Here is a 16,947-nt window from a genome sequence, read left to right as displayed (position 1 = left end):
ATTTTTATATGTATATTTTGGCAAAAATCTTCAGAAAATCTCTAACGCCCCCCGCCCCTGATATTATGAAGTAGTTTTTAAACGGCCTCTATTCTATAAATAGAATCTTGATAAGTAATAACTGATAGGCAAATAAACTAATAAAAAAACATCCAAAAAAGGAACCACTTCATTGATAAGCTTCCTTAAAAAAAGATCGACCGACTAAAGTAATTTGATTATTAAATTAATAATACTTTGAAAGGATCTCTTATAGATCCTCATTTCGTTATGAAATTCCTAATCTATATTTTCATCTCTCTTCAATCAATCTTTGATTTAAAGATCCTGATATTAGTTACGACAGATAGTTTCCGTCTGGATTTTAAGTCAGTTTTATGACCTCGAATCTAAAAAATTACGATCCTTTTCCAATCCTCCACAATAAATAATCCGTGCCTTTATACGGCAGAGGCTGTCGATGAAAGACGGACAATCATCTCCTTAATTACAAATTGCCAATTGCAGTCAAGTTTTCTGTAACCAGCACAGGAAATCTTCGATTAACAATATCGAGGACGATTTGATTTCATATCAGAGATCTCCTTTCTCTAATATTTCTCGACTTCCTTTCCCGCTTAAACCTGACTTATATTTTCTTTAATCATTATTCACTTTAATCACCCATGGATCTGATAAAAATTATTATTATAAATTAGTAAGAAGTTTTTGTAAATAAAAAATATTGGGGATTCTTTGCAATAAATTTGAATGATCTACAATTAGGCGTCATCCGAAAATCATGCAAAATGTTCTAAAATTTCCAACCAGCCTCGCCTTCATTGTATAATATATCGTAACATTTGCTCTGACCCTTCACCTCCTTTCTGTAAAATGCAATTAAATTTTTAGAAACTTAGGAAAATTTTTATGTTAATTTAAACTGATATCCTTTAGTCTATAGATTATGAAAATTGCTATTTATTTATTGCAGTTTGCTGGATTTTCGTCTTGCCCTATTCCTCCTTTTTAAACGACATTTTCTTATTTTTCCACTTATATACGATTTTAATTATTAGAATCTGATAAAGAAATCGGAACACTTCGTTGACAGAATATTTTTTTCATTTAAAGAATTTACTATTATATTTTTGGTTAGAAATTCATTTTTTTGGTTACACTTTTTTTATATTGTTGAAAATTCATCAATTTTATAGAAAAATAGCCTTTTTTGAAATCAAGGTTTATCTCTCTTGGTGGATTTTTTGTTACCATTTATCTTTTAAGTTTTATCTCTCTTTAACATTTTATCCATTTTACCATAAAATTCTACTCTATCTACAAAAACTTGTCTTTTTTATAAAAAATTCATCTCTTTTAGCAAGAATATGTTTTTAATAATTGTAAATTGAAAACTTTTATTAAAAATTCGTCTTTTTGACTTTAAAACTCATCGATTTTAGTAGAAATTTAACTTTTTTTCTGTAAGAAATATTTAGTTTGTTGACAATTAACTTTTTTTTTGAATCTAACTATTTTGTTAGAAATTCATTTCTTTTGTAAAAAATTTAAATACATTGTTAAAATTTTTATTTTTTTGTTTTTCAGAAATTAAATATTTAAAATAAAAATAAAACGATTTCACTATTGGTTACAAATTTTTCTTTTTGGTAAAAAATAAATCTTGTTAGTTAAAAAATATTTTTTTGTGTACAAATTCAACTGTTTGTTTAAGAATTCTTTTTTTTTACTATAAAATTCATTATTTTAGATGGAAATTGTTGTATTTTCTTCCGATCTGCCATTTTCTTTAGAAAATTAATCTTATGGGTTCAGAATTGAACAACTTTGTTAAAATATTGTTGTTTTTTTCTTAAAAATAATTTCTTAACTCAAAATTTAACTATTCAATGTTTTTAAATTTATCTATTTTAGTTAAATATTCATGCATTTTGTTCGAAATTATACTTTCTTTGTTATAAAATTACTTTTTTTAAATTTAAGTTCCCTCTGTTAGTTCAAAATTTATTTATTCTGTTGAAAATTTAGCCAGTGTGTAAAAAATCAATTTCGTTAAACTCATTTTTGCAAGAAAAATTTACTATTTCATTTTAAGTTTAAAAATAATCTATTTCAGATACAAATTTATCTATTTGGTTAATAATTAATTAGCTTTTTTCGAAAATTCATCTTTCTTAGCATAAAATTAATCTTCTTGGTTTAAAATTCATCCTTGAAGTTCAGAATTAAACTATTGGGTTGAATATATGTGGCCATAATTTATTTAAAGAATGATATTTTTGTTTTTTGATTCACCATTAAAATAAAAATGTTTTTTTTTAATTCAAAAACAAACTAGATCATTTTTTGTTAAAATTTATATCTTTTAATTAAAAATGCCACTATTTAATTAAAACATTATATATTTAAAGTTTTGTTGAAAAGTCGACTGTTTCGTTCAAATATGATTCATTATTCATTAATCATTTTAGTTAAAAATTCATATCTTTAGTTTCCATTGCGCATATTTTATATAAAAATTAATTTTTAACTAAAAATGCAACTATTATATTTTCAAATTCCTGTTTAACAAAAATGAAAATTGAATTATTTCGTGAGAAATTCATGTATTCTGTTGGAAATTGTACTTCTTTGTAGAATATTAATCCTTTCGGTAAAAATTTCACTCTTTTGGTTAAAAATTGATTTGTTTCAATAAAAATTTGTTTCTTTTTTTGGTTGAAAAAAGTCATTTTAACTCAAAATTTAGCTATTCCTTTTTGGCGGTAAATTATCTTATTCAGTTAAAGAATGATATATTTTGTTCAAAATGTATCTAATTCCGAGAAAATGTGTCTTTTTCTTTAAAAATTAATCTTCTTGGCTAAAAACTTATCTTTTTGGTTGGATATTAATTTTAATGTATGAAAATTGAGCTTTTGCATTTGTGGTTAAAACTTAATATTATTTAAATATTATTTGTTGTTGGATCTTCAACGTCTTCGTTAATAATTTATTTCTTCTTTGTAATTTAGCTTTTTTCAAATTGAATTTGTTTTTGAAATTATATTTCAAATTTTTATTTTTATAGATTGAATTATTTCGTGAAAAATGTACGACTTTTGTTGAAAATTGTACTTTTTTGGTAGAAAACTAATCCTTTTGGTAAGGCGTTCACTCTGTAGGTTGAAATATGATTTGTTAGATTAAAAGTTTGTTTCTTTTTTTTGTTGGTTGAAAATTAGTAATTAAAATGAAAATTTAATTATTACCTTTTGGTGGAAAATTATCTGTTTTAGTTTAAACTGTTTAATATTTAGTTCAAAATTAAAGTATTGGATTTAAACATATATATTTGGTTGAAAAATCATATATTTTGTTGAAAAGTCAACTGTTTTGCTGAAAATTAATAATTTTTTTGGTACAATATTCATCATTTTTTCATTTTTAAATAAGAAATCAGCTGTGTGGTTGAAATTTCATACACGATTCATTACTTTAGTTAACATTTTATTTTAGTTGCAAATTCGCTTTTTCAAAATAAAAATTCATATTGATGGAAAATTCATGTATTTTGAAGACTTTACTTTGTTAGTAAAAAATTAATATTTTGTTTAAACATGTATTTCTTTGATTAAAAATTTGTTTGCTCCTTGTTGGCTGAAAATGAACATATTTTGTGGAAAATTCGTCTTTTTGACAGAAAATTAGTTTTCGTGGTTCAAAGTTTATCTTTTTAAGTTGAGAATTAATTTTCAGAATTGAAAATCAAACAGTTTTATTTTTAGTTCAGCAAAACCCTCCGAATCGTCTCACATAATTTCTGTATAGCCCTGAGGTGAAAACGCCTTCCTGATTTTTAACTTTTATTTTTCGTCATCTGCAGTTCCATATGGAATCGAATTGCGAGCTTTCCGTACAGGCCTCTGTTTCCGAAAACAAAAAAAGTCTCCTAAAGCAGCCACAGATCTGCAATCTGACAGTTTTTATAGTCGAAATTAATAGAGGTATTTTAATTATACGATCTCATTAAAATAAAATGTGATCCAATTTACGCGACTCGTGTTCGCTTACCACACCTTTAGTCAAGGCTTTACTTTCTCCTACGAGGAACCCGAAAACAAGAACAGTTGGCCAGCGAAATTAACCGGTTTGCGGATCCTATGTGCAATTGTGAAATATAAACTCTCTTTCCCGAGAAGCATTCGAAAAAAAATATGAGAAAAAAGAAATTTGTTTGGGTTGAGAAAGTCTGCCTAAAAAAAAGAGAAGATAGGTATCAAGCTCGATGTCATTATTCTCCAGGTCGTTCTCGGGCGTCAATGACATCGAAAGCATTAAGGCAACAGTGCATGCCGGATTCACACAAACCACACCCTTACATCATCAATCTTTTAAAACTTCGGCTGCTTATTTGTTTGTTACAGAAAACTTAGATTGCCAAATTTTTATTAAAGAAAAAAAATTAAGAACGATGTGCTACTTTTTATATTTTGGAAACTTCTTGATTTTCTAAAAGATAAGCAACTAGTTCACTCTTTTTTGTTATGAACTTGAATTATTCTTTTAAGAAAACAGACAGAAGACAAATATTAAAATTCAAAAGCTTCTTTATGATTTTTTCATGATTAAAAAATTCCTATCCTGATTTTCTTCACACTTATATATTTTCTATTTTAAAATTAACTTGCAAGGGAAAAATGATAAAACTTATCTGATTTAAATAAATTCTTTTCAAGCCAAATTGTATGAGGCACAATAGGAAAAATCTCGAAAAATGAAATTTCCGACTATATGAAATTCCCGAATTTAAAAATTGTCAAATAAAAAATTTCCTAAATTGTGAAATTAACCAATAGGAAAATTACTGAAAAATAACATTCCTCAAGTAAAAAAAAAACATTCGTAAAAAAAAATTCCACATAGTTTGTAATGTTACCAAATTTGAAAATTCTCTAATAATAGTATTCCCGAAAGAAAGTGGTTCAATAACTTGTAAAGTAAGAAAAAATGTATTGGTTTAAATTTGATAATTTTCTAGTTTGAATATTTTATAGTTTGGCCATTTTTTGTTCAGTAATTTATTTATTCAGGAAAATTATAATTCGGGAATTTTTTTATCAGAGAATTTATGAATTCGAAAATTTTATCATTCAGATATTTTATTCTTCGGAGATTTTCTAATTAGGGAATTTTGTTTTTTGGCATTGTCCGTCGTCTCTTTTGTGGGAAAAAATATTTTGTTAAGTTTTTGTTGAAAATGTGTTTTTTTTTCTACGTTATTTAATATTTTGTTTTCAAGTGAGAAAAAAGTATTAAAAATCTTTCTGATTGAAAAAATAGTTTTTAATTTATTATATCGGCTCTATAGTTAATTTTATAGATTTTAGTTATTATGTCGAGGAAAATACTAAAATTATCTGAATTGCTGGCGCTCACAGAAGAATGTTTTTTGGCTGGCATCCGAAAAACCCAATTTAATCTGTTATATTGAGACGAGTGAAAAATTCCGATAAGTAAAATTCACGACACTATAAAATTCGCCAAAAAGTTAATATTTTAAATAAAGAATTATCGAAATTAAAAATTTCCCGCATTGGAAAATTTCCAAATAATATTTTCGATAATAGTATATAATTCCTAAAATAAAATTACTGATATATTAAAATATTCGACATGATCAGACATCAAATAGAATTATTTTATATAAATTATTTTATTATTTAACCATTTTTTAGTTTTTTAGATACAGGGTCTTTATATTAATGTGGGTAGTTTCATTTTGGCATTTTTTAATTCTAGGAATATCATAAACTGTCCTAAAATTGATTATGCTGAAATTTTTTAATTTGGCAAAAACTATTTTTCGGCAATTTTATAATTGCAGAAATGTTAGATTTCCAATATTTCCTTTTTCGTGTCAATTTCGGACTGTTTAAATAATAAATAATTATTAAAATAAGAACATAAGAATATACTGATGCGATAAAAGTATTTTATTGGGTTTGATGTTTTTTATTTTATTTTTTATCAATTTCGTAGTTGTATACATTTAGGCTCTTTCATGCTTATTATATATATTAGTTTAAGAAACATATTTACGCAATTTTTTTAATAGGTTATTTATTAAACATTTATACTGTGTAAAAATGAACCAAAACAGTTATTTTATAATTCACTATCGAATAAAATAACTTATAAAAAATATAGTTAAACCCCTTCTTAAATAAACATAAGGCTTTTTCTACTAAAAAATAATGAATCATTAAGAGTAAAAAAATTTTTCAATTAGGAAGTTTGCTTTTATGTGAAAAAATCTGTAGTATTTTTTAAAGCTTATGAAATCGCAAAAAATTTAATTAATCGCAAAAAAGAATATATTCGATGATAGTAAAACATTTGCAAAAGATGTGAATTTAATTCAACCCAGAAAATATGCTTTTTGGACATTTCCAATAAATTTGTAATTAAATTTTTGCACTTCTTATTTTTATTATCATTCAATAACAAAAAATGTACACAAAAAATTTGTTATAATATTGCCAACAATTTAAAATCTATTTAACTAATTGAAAAAGTCTCAAAATGAAAATTCCAACATGTTTTTTTTTCGTTTTTTTCAGACGGAGACAATTTATGGAATTTTGGAAATCAATTAAAAGGTCAAAATTTGGACTTTTTAAATTTTGTACATTTAAAGAAAGAATTTTCGTTAATAAGATTAAAACCGAGCTAAACGATACAAAAAAAATGGTAGAAAAATTCGAACTCAAATCTTTGGAACTTTATATTTTCTGTTCTAGAAAAATAAATGGACTAAGTTTAAAAAAATTGATGATTTAAAAGTTTGATTTGTGTGATTCTAAAGGAAATCCACCTTTAGTCAACTTCAGTTTGAAACAAGTTTTCTAACTGCAAAGTTGTTTGCTTGGTCGACCTTGAATTGGAATTTTCTGCAGCTTGTTTCTTTTACAGACTACTTACATATCATATTTTTCTCATAAAACAAAAACTGTTTTACGCAACTAAAATTAGTTTCCCGTGACATTCTACATTTGAAAAATTATATCATACTAGAAATTTCCAATTTTTCAGTCAGGAGCAGTCGAAGAAGAGTACATGCATAGAAACGAACTTTTGTTTTTTGAAGTGCAAAAAGAAATAGATATTAATGAGAGAAAAGAAAGCAATCGATATCAAATCTTAGTTTGATGGCGAAAGAGATTTTAGTATCAATTTCACTACTAATTGTAGGAAAAGAAAAGAAAGCTTTGAAAAAATAGAATTTTTTGCAAGTAATTTCCAGTTAATAATGACGTACCTGCAAAGGTGATCTTGGAGGTGGTATCGCTCCCTGAGACGAGTTAGCCAAATTTTTCTGAAATCATATTATCTGTCTACTGTAATTTCGTTTTTTAATAATGTAGAATCAAAAAATTTTAATCAATCAAGCTCGAAACCCAGGCAAACTATCCTGATCAAAATGAAATAAAATCCTAAATTTTTTGAACTAGGTAAAACATGTGATACAGTAGTAATATTTCCCTGAGTAATTAATTCCTAAGCAGAATTGTATGCCTCTTCAGACAAAACTACCATCTCGTAATTACTCAAAAATTAGTCGCACCTGAATACCCAAGCGCACAATTTCCTCATTCCACTTTGAAAGAAAGTGAATTTCTCGGAATTCCAAGCAGGCAAAAATACTGAAGCATCGTTCCTTGACCATCTTGCGATTTTATCGATCATTTAAATCGAACCAATCTTATAAAAAAGCAAACTCACCAGCTGTGCCAACTTCGCCTTAAAGTCCGCAGGATAGTTTTCGCCTTCCAGAGATTCCGTTTTAGAAACTAGACTTGAATCGCCAGATGTCTTCACGAAAGTTTTATTGCCTCTTCTTCCTGCTGGTTTAGTCGTCATACCGGAAGTGGTCGTGCTTTCCTCCGCTGTCGTTACCTGAGATGACTCAGCTCCTGAATAAGAAGGATAGGGTCTCCTATTCAAGGTCCACCCAGAAAATCCTCTTTGCTGCACTCCTGGTGCAACAGTTGTTGATGCAGAAACGACTGCAGGAACCGGCGTTGATGTAATAGTCGCTCCTGTTGTCGGATCAGTCATAGGCCTCCTGCCCCTGAATCCAAGGCCATGATTGTAAAAATCCTCCTTTGAAGCTCTCCTTCTAGGAGCTCCAGTCCTCTCCCCTGTTCTAGTTGTTCCTTCACTTTCTCTTCTCGTAGCTCTCGAGGTCGCTTTTGTAATGCTCCTGTTAGCAGGAGCTACTGTGGTTGCAGATCTGGAGGTCATGGTCGTTGGTAGTGTTCCAGAATGGAGAAGATTTATTGTTGTGGTTTCCAAATTTAATTCTGTTTGTGCAACCGTTCCAAAAACTTCCGGAACCACTGTTACCACATCTGGAGAAGATGTTGTTTGGTCTGGAACCTTTGATGTTGTGTTTTCGACTCTTGATCGAATTCGTGACCTTTTTCTGGAATCAGGGTCCTGATTCTTCACCTCTGGAGGCTTAGTTCTTGAATCTGGTGTTTTGTTTCCACTTCTTCTTGGACCTTCTTGAGAAACTGTTCTTTGAGTATTTACACTTTGATTTCTGACATCTGGTCTCCTGCCTCTCGATTTAGATTCACCATTTTCAGCCCTTGATTTAGTTTCAGGATTTCTAGGCCTGATCATATCCACTTCATCCTTAGAAAATCTAACTCCGGATCTTCTGTTAAGTTCTGGACTTTCTGTGACCTTGGATTGTTCACTTGATCTTGAAGATCCTCTTCTCAAATTACCTCTTCCTGAATTATTTCCAGACTCTTCAGTTTGAGAACTTTCAGTGGAAGATGTTCTTCCCCTGGACCTTGTTCCTCTATCAGAACTTCTTCTAAATTCATTATCAGCTCTAGCTTGTCTCTGCGGTTCTTCCGAAGTTGTTGATGTCGAGATAGACCTTTTCGTAACCTCAACAAAAGTTCCAACATTCACATCTATATTCTCAGATCCCGATGGCAAAGAATCCCTCTTTAAATCAATATCTTTTCTCGAGATATTCACATTCCCACTTCTTCTTGAAGCAAATCTTTTAGAATCTGGTACCTCTGATTGTAATTCTCTTGATGAATAAGTGGGTTGTGTTTTCCTTCCAGTTCTTGATCTGGAAATTTCAGAGGAACTGGATCCTGAGAAGACAGATGGCCTATTTTTTTCTAATTGTCCTGATGGTGCATTTTCAAATTTTCTTGATGGGTTTCTTTCTACTTGCCTTGAACTGGGGCGAAAAGATTCTTTATGAAATTTTGGAGAATCCTTTGGAGGCTCGACTGGAGATGCTGTCACTTTTTCAATTTTCCTTCCTTGCTTTGCATTTCTTCCTTCTGGTAGATGCCTTCGAGCTGAACCTTTTTTGTTAATTACAGACTTTTGAGATGTGGTTCTAACTTCTTCTAATGTGGCTGGTGTGGTTCTTCCTTTATCCAAAGTTTTTCTCGATTCAAAGTTAAGATTCCTTTTTGATTCAGTACTTGCGGACTTTAAGGTTGTCGATTTTAATATCCTTTCATCATTTGTACGAGAATTGGAACCATTAGTTTTTCGACTTTGGGATCCTTTTCTGGATGATGTTTTTAAAGTTGGAGTTGGGGTAGAAGATGTATAAATTATTTTGGCACTTTTAGTATTAAATCTGGAACTTCCTCGGCCGCTTGGAACCGGTAGCTTCTGCTCGTCGACCTACAAAATTTTTTTTTTAATATGAAATTGTAGGTTATTCTCATTTGAATAACAAATAATAAAATACAAAGGACTTGTTGATATAGGAACATAATATTCAGCAATGCTGTTATGTACTGTTAACAACTAATACTCTGAACAGTTTCGACTACCTACTACCTTTTCACGACTAAAAAATTCGCAATTACCACGCCTCTTGCTTCAGGAGCTTATTCAAATTATAATAGTTCGTTGCAACTTTAAATTATTGGCTCTAAATGAGTGGTAGGTAAAATCTGTTTTTCAGATACAATCATTTTTACGACTCAATTAAATGAGGATTTTTATCTTTGTTGAATTAGATCATGCACCAGTCTTGGTTTCTCATAATTAAACGGTTCTCTACAAAGAAAAAGAAGTTCTCGGCTGAAATTCCTTTCCCTCTTACATCAAATTTGAAAGTTGCAGAAGATATTTGACCCTGCATTATATAGTTTCCCTTTGGTATTTTTTTATACCTTCATGGAAAAAATTGAGAGGATAAATTAGCGAGGTAATCTGATTATTCTGAGGCTTTGGTCAAGGTAATCGTGGTGTTAAGGCATTTACAAAAACAAAATAAACTGATACCATTCTCCCCACATTAACCGGTTCACCTTTTCCTTTTTACTTTCATGTAAGCGTCTATAAGTATCATTTTCCTCAACAGACCACAACGCCCTCGTCGACCAGTGTCCTCATTCAATGAGGCTCAACATTTACTTTTAGAGTCTAATTGGCTTCCCAGTGAACTGATATCCAACAAAAAAGTTACCCTCTCTTTTTGTGGAATACAGAATATTTTTCCTTTCTAAAATATAATTCGTAAAAAAATTTTAAACAAAAAAAGATTTTTCGAAGTAACAAATTAAAAACGTTTAAATGCAGGCACCCAAATTGCAATAAGTTGAAAGTACTTCGTAAATCTTTCTTAGGGTTAATATGAATAAATTTCATGGATAACTTTTCGATTTTATTTTAAATGATAAACAATTAACCAAGTATAAGATTTTCTGCGCATTTTCAAATAATTCTAAATTCGGGACAAAATTTGGTTTTTATATTCTAATTTTTTATTAATTTTAACTTAAACAACTGTACCTTCAAACATAATGTTAACTATAATAAGGAATATTCAACTTAAGCAGTTAAAGTTTCCATTAACAAACACGTTTTATATTGAAAAATAAAGACTTTTTAATAACATAGTTAAATTTCTAACCGAAACGATAGATTTTTGATGGCATTTTTGGAAAAATTTGGAATTTCCCATAAAGTATAATAATTTATAACCAAAAGATAAATATTGATAATTTTTTTAACAAATTAGATTAACTTAAAACAAAATAGTTGAATTTACTACAAAATATACAAAATTTTAATATAATACACGAATTTTAAATCAAAAAGTTCCTTTTCAGATAAATAATTACCGTTTCAACTAAAAACAAAAATTTTCAACCCAGAAGAAAAGAAGAATTTACCGCAAAATACATAAATTTTCAATCAAATATCTCAGTACTAATCTGAAAATGATCAATCTTCTGCCAAATTGTTGTATTTTCAATTTGAAAATATAAAATTATAAAGAAAAAGAAAATAGCTACATTAATAGAAAATACCATTAAAACACGCCAATTTATTTAATTTTTTAATGAAAACATGGATTTTTTAATAAAGGCATCAATTCTCAACCTAGAAGATTAACTTTCTTTTAGAAGAAAATTCAGCAAAACTAAAAAGTTTTGAATCACGTAGGTAAATTTGCAATTAAAAATGATAAATTATAAATTTTCAGCTAATTTTCAGTCCATTTAAACAAAAATTTCTACCGAAAAAAAAGATTTAACAAAAATAGTAAAATTTATAAGGAGATGACTGATTTTTGTCCAAAAAGATGAATTTTCTACCAAAAAAGACAAATTTTTAAGAAAATGCATAAGTTTAGAACAAAATTGATAAATATTAAATAAAAAAAGTCACATATGTGATAAAAAATAATATACTTACATCTTCAGCTGGAACAATAGATTTTCAACAAACAAGCCAATTTTAAACTAATAAGTATGAATTTTTAAGCGATAAGAGTAACTTTCTAACAAAACAGAATGATTTTTAACAATACGCATGCATTTTTAACTAAATAGTGGAATTTAAACCTAAAAAAATTAACTAATAATCAAAAATGGAATAGTTTAATTTTCAGGTGGACAAATTTATTTTTAGCAACAAAAAACGACTAAATTTTTAAGGGAATGGTAACATTTTCAGCAAAAGAGATGAGATTTCAACTAAAATGAAGAATCTTCAACCAAAAAATGACATTCAAACAAAATTGTTGAGTTTTCTACAAAAAAGAATAATTTTCAATTAAAAGAGCTGAATTATTAAAAAAAAATATAATAGGTAAAAATGTAATGTAATCTAAACCAAAAATATCAATTTTACGCAAGAGGGATAATTTTCTACTGAAAAATGATGAATTAAGCAGAATGCACCAATTTTACACACAGTAGTTGAATTTTTAACAAGGCTGTTTAATTAAAAACAAAATTTTATAATTTTCAACAACAAAAAAAGATTTTTGACAAAATACGTAAGTTCTTAACCAATTTTCTTAACTATCATTTCCATCTAAAAAGGTCGATTTTCTAACAAATGTTTGGATTTAAACTGGAAAAGGTACATTTTTGAATAAACATGAATTAGTTGCAATTAAAAAAAAAGAAAAGAAAAAAAACACAAATGAAAGACGAATTTTTAACAAAATAATTACGTTGTTAACCAAAGAGATCATTTTGAAGCGAATATGACCTTTCTTCAACTGAAAAAGGAATTTTCAAAGGGAAGTTCAGTTTAGAACTAAAAAGTTGAAGTTTTAAAAAAAAAATTTAATTTTCAATTGAACAGTTCAATTTGCTACCAGAAGGTTGATTGTTTATCGGAAAAGACGATGTTTTAATCTTTTTTTTGAACAGAGATCAAGAAAATATTAAAACACTTTTCTTTTTCATTTTAGTGGAATCAATTAAAAAATGTTAACTGAATAAAATTCTACACCATTTCCCTATTTTTTTCGTAAATAAATAACACAGCATTTTACCGGTTTCCCAATTTCCCGATACAAGAACAGGAGGTCTCGATATACGAGAAATAAGAATAAAAATCTGGTTAAAAAAATATTTTGTGTCTGCGGAAATGAATGGAGAAAATAATTAAAAAAGAGAATTGAATGCCTGTGAAATTCCGCTGCACCTGTAGGTTCAGATAAATAAGAAATTATATGTGATCAGGAAAAAAGACATATTATTTTTATCGAAAGCTGTATAAGTAATCAAGAGAGTGTAAGTGACGAGGGCCTTGCGACACGCAATTACGGCCTTCAAGAGAGCAACCTCATAACTCGTCCAAGTCGAAATATCAGGAAATTTCATCGTCTCGCGAAAGGAAAAAAAAAGTGCAAGTATGAAAAGATATAACAGAATGTAAACACATAAATGTGGCAATATGAACCACACCCAAAAAAACGAAAAAAAATTTGCTCTGAATTCAAATCCTTCGAGGTTCATTACTCATATTTTTTAATTCCTGTTTTTTGTTAATAATTTATTATTTTAACTAAGAATTCAATTTAATTTGTATCTTCCTTATGTATGAGGTCATAAATTACATAAAAACAAACTGAAATTCAAGAGACATTGAGGACTCTAATTGCTTCTGATAGTAACTTTCAATCAGTAGAAAAAGAAAGTTATTGTCAGACGCCTACTCAATACATTTTGACTTACTTTTTAAAAGTTTTGTTTAAAGGTGATAATGTTTTAAAATTCAAGATTTTTTATTAATTTTCTTGTTATTTGAGAAGTCTTTTTGGTCGAAAATTCCACGCTTTTTTCAAATTCCCATTTTGTTCTTTAAGTTTATTTGTTTCGGCTCTGGATGCAACTATTTCTTGGAATATTAATTTTTTTCTTTTGATGTAACTGTTTTCTATTTTATATTAAAATACATTTTGGCGGAAGCATCGATAATTGCAGTTACATTAAAAGAAAAAAAATCAATGAAAAATCTTAAATTTTAAAGCATTATTACCTCCAAACAAAACTTAAAAAAGGAAGTAGAAAAATGTATTGAATAGGCGTCTGAGATTAATTACTTTATCTACTGGTATAAGATCACAAATTAAGTAACTATGGTTTGGAATTAAAAAAAAATTAAGAAACCTAATTTGTTCTGATATGAAACCTCAATCAGAAGAAAAATCTAATTATTGTCTGACTTCTTTGGAATACATTTTACTGTTTATTTTTTAAAAGTTTTTGTCAGAGAATTCGAAACTGGAAAAAACTTGAAATTGAAACTTTTTAATACAACATTTTTTTTTGGATTTGAAGCTTAACAATTTTGTTAAAAATTCATATTTTCAGGTCAAAATTTCACCCGATAGGTAGAAAATTCCTCTTTTTGGCTCTAAAATTCAAAATTTCGATCGATATTTTTTTCTATATTGACAATCAAATATTTTTGGTTAAAAGGTTCTCTTTTTGGTTTGAAAATTAATCTGTTTAGGTTTAGGTGTCCAATAGTTTGTTTCGAAATATTAAATTTTTATTTAACCACTTTTTATTAAAAATGAAAATATTTTTGTTTGAAATATCAACTTTTATATGTTGCGTAGAGAATTCATTTCTGTTTGTTTGAAGATTAATCTATTTGGTTTAAAATTTAATTATTTTATTGAATGATTATTTTTTTGCTTAATTATTCATTGTTTCTACTTAATATATAATTCATTAATGTGATCTTTATATATAAGATTACAAATCACGTGATAATATTTTCGAATTCGAAAGAAATTAAGGAGCTCCATTTGTGCTAAAAGTACACATTAATCAGTAGAAAAAGTCAGTTAGTCGCAGACATAATGAATGCATTTTACGGTTTAATTTTATAAAATTTTGTCTAAAGATAATCTGTAAATCAGGGTTGCTACGATTGAGGAAATTCTGCAAAATCAAGAAAAGTCCAGGAATTTAAAACTGAAAAAGAAACTTGAAAGTTAAACTTTTTTATACGTGCCATAAGCTATTAACTAATCAATCTTTTTGGTTGAAAATTCCTCTTTTTGATTTGAAAATATATCTATTGAGTTTGAAGATTCAAATAGTTTTTAAACATTACTGCTTCATTATTTAATTAAACTCTCTGATTAATATTGTAATATTTTTGGACAAAAATCTTAATTATTATGCTTTTAATAGAAAATTCATTTTTTGGTGCAACATTCATCTCTGTGAGTTAAAAATTAAACATTTTGTTTAAAATCCTTTTTTTGGGGTTTTAAATTATCTTTTTTTTTTTTTTGATAAAAAATTGAATGTACTTTTGTCCACTTTATAAATAACATCCAAAATTACGTGATAATAGTTTGGAAATTGATAGAAATGAAGAAAGTAGATGTCCCTTAAGAGTAAATTTGAATAAGTAGAAAAAGTCGATTACGTCCAGACGTGTAATGAATACATATTTCTATTTAATTTTTCAAAGTTTTCTTTAAAGATAATCTGTAAATCAGGAATTCTACATTTGGGAGCATCTGGAAAGTCATGAATAATCAGGGTATTCACAAGTAGTCTTAGAGGTAATCCACAAATTACGTTCCTAAGGCTTTCATCTAAATTTATAATTTTTTAATTTCTTGTCGAAAATTTCTCATAAGGGTGAAAGTTTTATTATTTGGGTGAAAGTTTTATTATTTGGCTACAAATTCTAGAATTTTGTTGAAAGTTATTCTTTTTCGTTGAAATTTTAACGGTTTTGTTAAAAATGTTCTGGGCCTTCTATTTAACTATTTTTGTGAAAATACACATGCTTGTTTAAAAATTTTACTCTTTTTTGGATGAAACCTAAACTTTTGCATAGTTAAAAGTGTATATATTTTGCTGAAAATTCATGCTTTTTTCAGTATTCATCTTCAAGTTAGAAGACCTTGTTTTTTGTTAAGATTAAAACTATTTCGTTAAAACTATTTTTTTCTATTTAAATTGTTTTAACTGAAAATTTAACGAATCTAATTTTTGTTGAAAACTTATCTCTTTGAGTCAAAATATTGTCTTGCACGGCAGCAGAATTATCCTCCTGATTGAAAATTCATTTTTTTGGTAAAAATTTCAACTATTTTGTTAATGTTTTTGGTTGCCTATTAAACATTTTATCTTCTCGGATCTAAAAACTTAATTTTTCTTTTTATTAATTAATACATTTTTTCTTTATTGACTAAAAAATCTGTTGGATTGAAAAATCCTAAATTTCGTTTAAAAATTAATCTGTCCAATTTATGTTTTTATCCAAAAATGATTGTTTTAAATAACACTTTGTTTATTCTGTTTCGAGTTAAAAATTTATCTTATTCTACTTAAAACTTGACTATTTCAATGAAAATGCAAGAATTTTTTAAAAATAAATCTTAGTAGTTAAATGATTAATATTCTTGCTTGAAATTTCATCTCCTTGGCTAAAAATTAAACTATTTTATTGAAAATTCGTTTGCTTATTTCAAGTAATTTTTTTAATTGCAAATTTCTGTTTTGCATCGAAGCTTCATGTATTTTGTTAAAAATTCGTTTCTGTTACTATTATTGATACAATGAAAAATTTTTTAGTAGGAATAAAAAAAAATCAGGAAGAATCAGAATATGTTGAAATAAGGATTTTGTCAATATGCAAATAAACAACACTACTGATACATAATTTTGCAACATGAAGAAGTGAAACCCCTTGCTCACGAAACAAAGATTAATTTAAATAAGTGAACGTTGGCACAATCTTAGAGGCCAATGAGAAAAAGTATAGTGCCTCATAAAAAGTGTTCAATATGCTAATCGAGAAAAACAATTTTCTCTGCAAGATAATGTGCAATTCTAAACTAGTCTTAAGCTTTAACAGTGACCACTTTCAGTTTGAAGGAGTGAAAAATATGCTCAGCAAAGAAATTATCACAAAGTGGTTTCAGTTGCGTTCACACGCCGAGGATGGTCTCAATAATAAATTGCTCATAAAGATCGACTCTTGCAAATACAATTTTACAAGGATTTCATCAAATTAGGGAGTTACTGTAGCCGCAAGTAAAAATTTATGGAAATTTTATAAAAACGTTTCGTGATTAGCGAGAAGGCGAATTACTCTTGAAAATATTGAATACCGAAAAGGTTTTGA

The 16,947-nt window shown here is 27.7% G+C and overlaps 1 protein-coding gene across 5 annotated transcripts in view; it reads right to left on the bottom strand.

The window, feature by feature from the left end:
- Positions 1-16,947, bottom strand: part of LOC117168910 (mucin-17-like) — a 169,259-nt gene that overhangs the window by 71,206 nt on the left and 81,106 nt on the right. For all 5 annotated transcript variants that reach the window (XM_033354849.1, XM_033354851.1, XM_033354850.1 and 2 more), the window contains exons 3-4: positions 7,765-9,714; positions 7,301-7,357 (exon numbers count right to left, since the gene is read on the bottom strand). In XM_033354849.1, the coding sequence (XP_033210740.1) occupies positions 7,301-7,357; positions 7,765-9,714 (2,007 nt within the window). The remainder of the gene's footprint in view (positions 1-7,300; positions 7,358-7,764; positions 9,715-16,947) is intronic.

The sequence above is a fragment of the Belonocnema kinseyi genome, chromosome 3 (genome assembly GCF_010883055.1).
Source record: "Belonocnema kinseyi isolate 2016_QV_RU_SX_M_011 chromosome 3, B_treatae_v1, whole genome shotgun sequence".
Lineage (NCBI taxonomy): Eukaryota > Metazoa > Arthropoda > Insecta > Hymenoptera > Cynipidae > Belonocnema > Belonocnema kinseyi.
This window is presented reverse-complemented; position numbering and strand designations above follow the sequence as displayed.